The sequence below is a fragment of the Centruroides vittatus genome, unplaced genomic scaffold (genome assembly GCF_030686945.1).
Source record: "Centruroides vittatus isolate TY-2023 unplaced genomic scaffold, ASM3068694v2 scaffold_576, whole genome shotgun sequence".
NCBI lineage: Eukaryota > Metazoa > Arthropoda > Arachnida > Scorpiones > Buthidae > Centruroides > Centruroides vittatus.
In genome coordinates, this window is record NW_027122713.1 from 437,370 (window position 1) to 440,483 (window position 3,114).

The 3,114-nt window shown below is 31.4% G+C and overlaps 1 protein-coding gene across 1 annotated transcript; it reads right to left on the bottom strand.

Moving 5' to 3' along the window:
- Positions 1 to 1,505: 1,505 nt before the first annotated feature.
- Positions 1,506 to 2,648, bottom strand: LOC136989448 (uncharacterized). The gene is made up of 3 exons (XM_067287602.1): positions 2,496 to 2,648; positions 2,131 to 2,420; positions 1,506 to 1,908 (listed from the first exon to the last, which is right to left on the bottom strand). The coding sequence occupies exons 1-3, from the start codon at positions 2,646 to 2,648 to the stop codon at positions 1,506 to 1,508; spliced, it is 846 nt and encodes a 281-aa protein (XP_067143703.1).
- Positions 2,649 to 3,114: the final 466 nt, after the last annotated feature.

Consider the following 3,114-nt stretch of genomic DNA (forward strand, 5'->3'; position numbering starts at 1 on the left):
TTCAGAGTCCAAGTTGTAAAAAAATAAAATTATGGGGCCGAATAAGCCAAAATCTGAAAAACGAAGGTTTCAATATAACAGCAATAGAGGCAGACAGGAAATGGAGAAACCTAATGCTGACGTACAGGAGGAGGAAAGATCAGATGAAACGATCTGGAGGTGGCCAAGTTCCCTTTTGGGAATTTCAGGAGGATTTAGACACTTTCCTTGCTTCAAAAGCAAATGTAAACCCTCCTCCTGATACATTATTATCATCATTATCCTCAGCAACTAAGGAAAATGATGATGAGGAAATTGGTGATGCCTGTACTTTTGCCCGGAGAAGAAACAGAACAAGTACCTTCTTCTGTTTGTTCTCCAGCTTGTTCAAAGCGAGTTTGTACAAAGCGAACAAGGTACTTGACGATTGCCTGGAGAACAAACAGAACAGGCACCACCAACCAAAAAAAGAAAAAGAGCATGTTCTTCCAAAGACGAGCTTCCCAAATGGTTTCAGGAGTACATAAAAAAACAAGAGGCGGCGGATGAACAACGCTGGAAAAAACTAGAAGAAATTGAAGTAGAAAAATTAAACATCTTAAAAAGTATTTTAAATATTGTTAAAAAAAAACAAAGAAAAAAAATAAATTTAAATAAATGTTTATAATCAAATGTGCTTGTGTCTTAAATTTTAATTAAAAACTGGTTTTATATATCGGACTCAATTATAATCATTTCAACTTTCCATAGGCAGGGTTAGATGTAATTCTAGTTCTTTTGCTAATTTCTCATCTATTCCCTAATTCCATCATATCCTGACTAAAAACAAATTTTCAGGATATTTTAGGTTTATATTCTCTTACACTCTTGTTTTTTATATGATAGAATTATCTGAATTTTGAATTTAGATCTATCTCTTCCCAATTTAATCATCTAACTTGTAAGTCTACCATAGTTACACTTTAATTATCTCTTAATATATTTCTCACATTATCTTTCAATGTTATCCAGTCAACAACTTTTGTCATTTTACTTGATTTTTACCTAATAATTATTGAAATAAAAATATTTTTTGAATATAGTAAGAAATAAACTACTAAATTTTTCTCTTTTATAATTTTATCAGTGAGATTAATTTAAAAATCATAAAACATAAAAGGAAAGTATATTTTAGTAAACTAGAAATTAATGTACCACTTATATTTTTTTTTTTTTAAAAAAAAGCAATTTTTAAAATACAGTAACTAAAAATTTGTAAATATCTGTGTGTTAGCACATCCTTCATAGCTTACAGTAAATGTTTTTACTGTAGTTTCCAAATGGGTTTGTTACTTTTAATTTGAAGTACACAGCTGAAAGAAGAATCTGTTGTTTTTTGTATCTACAGGGAGCCCTTCAATTGATAGATCAGTGAATTTGTGATAAACATCTTATTAAGAACACTGACAACAGATTGTGTAAAACTATTCTCTACATTTATTCATTTAACTACAAGACAATTGTAAATTATATTTTTAATAAACATTTCATTTCTGCATCAATAGATCTGCTAATTGATTACGTTTTACTTCCGCAGCTGTACGATTTCTCGTAATTGGGTCTTCTGCAGGTTCATTATAATCATCAACAAATGCATCCTCTATACAGTCAATATCACCTTGATTAATGCACAAATTGCGTAATATACATGATGTCATTACGACTTTTGACATTGATGAAATGTTTTCCATGTCCAGATATTTTAGTCGACGAAATCGCCCTTTTAGCGGACCTATGGTTTGTTCTACCACAACTCTGATGGAACTGTGTTTTCTATTAAAATTTTTCTGTTTCACAGTAAGATTACCATAATCTTTATATGGTACAATTAAAAATGTATATAATGGATACGTCAAATCTCCAAGTAAATAATACTTATCTCCTAAATACCTTAAAGATTCGTTTAAAAACATATTACAAATAGGGCTCTGCTGCCAAACCCGAGAATCATTGGCAATACCAGGCCAACCAACAAATGCATTAATAATTCGCATTTCCGAATCACAAATTATTTGCAACAGGACAGTGTCTTCCTTTCCTGTTGTAATAACTCTGGTTGTCTTCCTTTGGAGCTTTTATATATATGTGTGTTCCATCGACACACCCAATTACTCCAGCAGTGAAACAGTACGTAGTTCTTCAAACTTATGAACTGTTCTTTCCAAGTTATCATTTGGCCACCTGATAAACTTGCCAATCATACGACACATTTTTTGACAAAAGTCTATAAAGATTGTGTTTGCATGACCTTTATTGACACCAAATCTGTCTCCAATATCTCTAAATGATTCTTGATTAGCAAGAGTCCAAATACTTAATAGTACTTCCTTTGTAGAAGAAATAAGAGGTCGTCCTTTTTTTATTTTCATTTCTCTCTTTGTATTTATTAATTTTATAATTTCCTATAAAAAATAACGTATTATCAGTTAATTTAGAAATTAATAGAAAATTTAGCTTATTTTAAGTTAAAAACTTACTTCTGTTGAACTTTTTGTGAGTCTAAAATGAGATTTGAAGTCATCCATAGAATACGAAGGTACGACCTTTTCAACGTAATTTCGTGCCTTCTGTCTCTTAGATTTTTTACCTTCATTTGAAACAGCGATGCCGATCATTAAACTTTCATACATCCTTTTTTTATTCTGTTGTAATTCTTTAAATAATACATAGCTTTCTAAAACTGACATTAGTGAACAAAAGACAGCTTCCACTTCGCTTCAGCGACAAGCGTTTGTAAAATGCCATGCAGCGACATGCAGCGGTCGCTGCTCATGACGTCATTTACGCTACATTTTCGCTGCATAAAAAAACGCGGCCATGCTATCCGGGTGTTTTTCTGTTTTTCGATATATTTTTTGCATGTTTAATTTCCAAAGCTAAGATCTTAGGTCCCGTTGTTTTCTTCTATGGCAATTACACAATTCTATGACATATGGACAGGAAATATAACATATGACAACAGGAAATAGACATTCTATGTATCTTTTCTATTCTTTTCCTACGTTTTTTTTATTATCTATTGTTTTATTATCATTATAATAACTAAACTTGGTAAAGTACGCAATAACGCATTTAGTAATATGGCGCCCTAGGCCC

Excerpts from the sequence above, each read along its gene's own strand:
- LOC136989448 (XM_067287602.1), bottom strand. The coding sequence starts at position 2,648 with ATGTATGAAAGTTTAATGATCGGCATCGCTGTTTCAAATGAAGGTAAA. Across the intron at positions 2,421-2,495 it reads TCACAAAAAGTTCAACAGAA|GAAATTATAAAATTAATAAA; the intron begins GTAAGTTTTTAA and ends TATTTTTTATAG. Across the intron at positions 1,909-2,130 it reads CGTACTGTTTCACTGCTGGA|GTATTTAGGAGATAAGTATT; the intron begins GTAATTGGGTGT and ends CGAATCTTTAAG.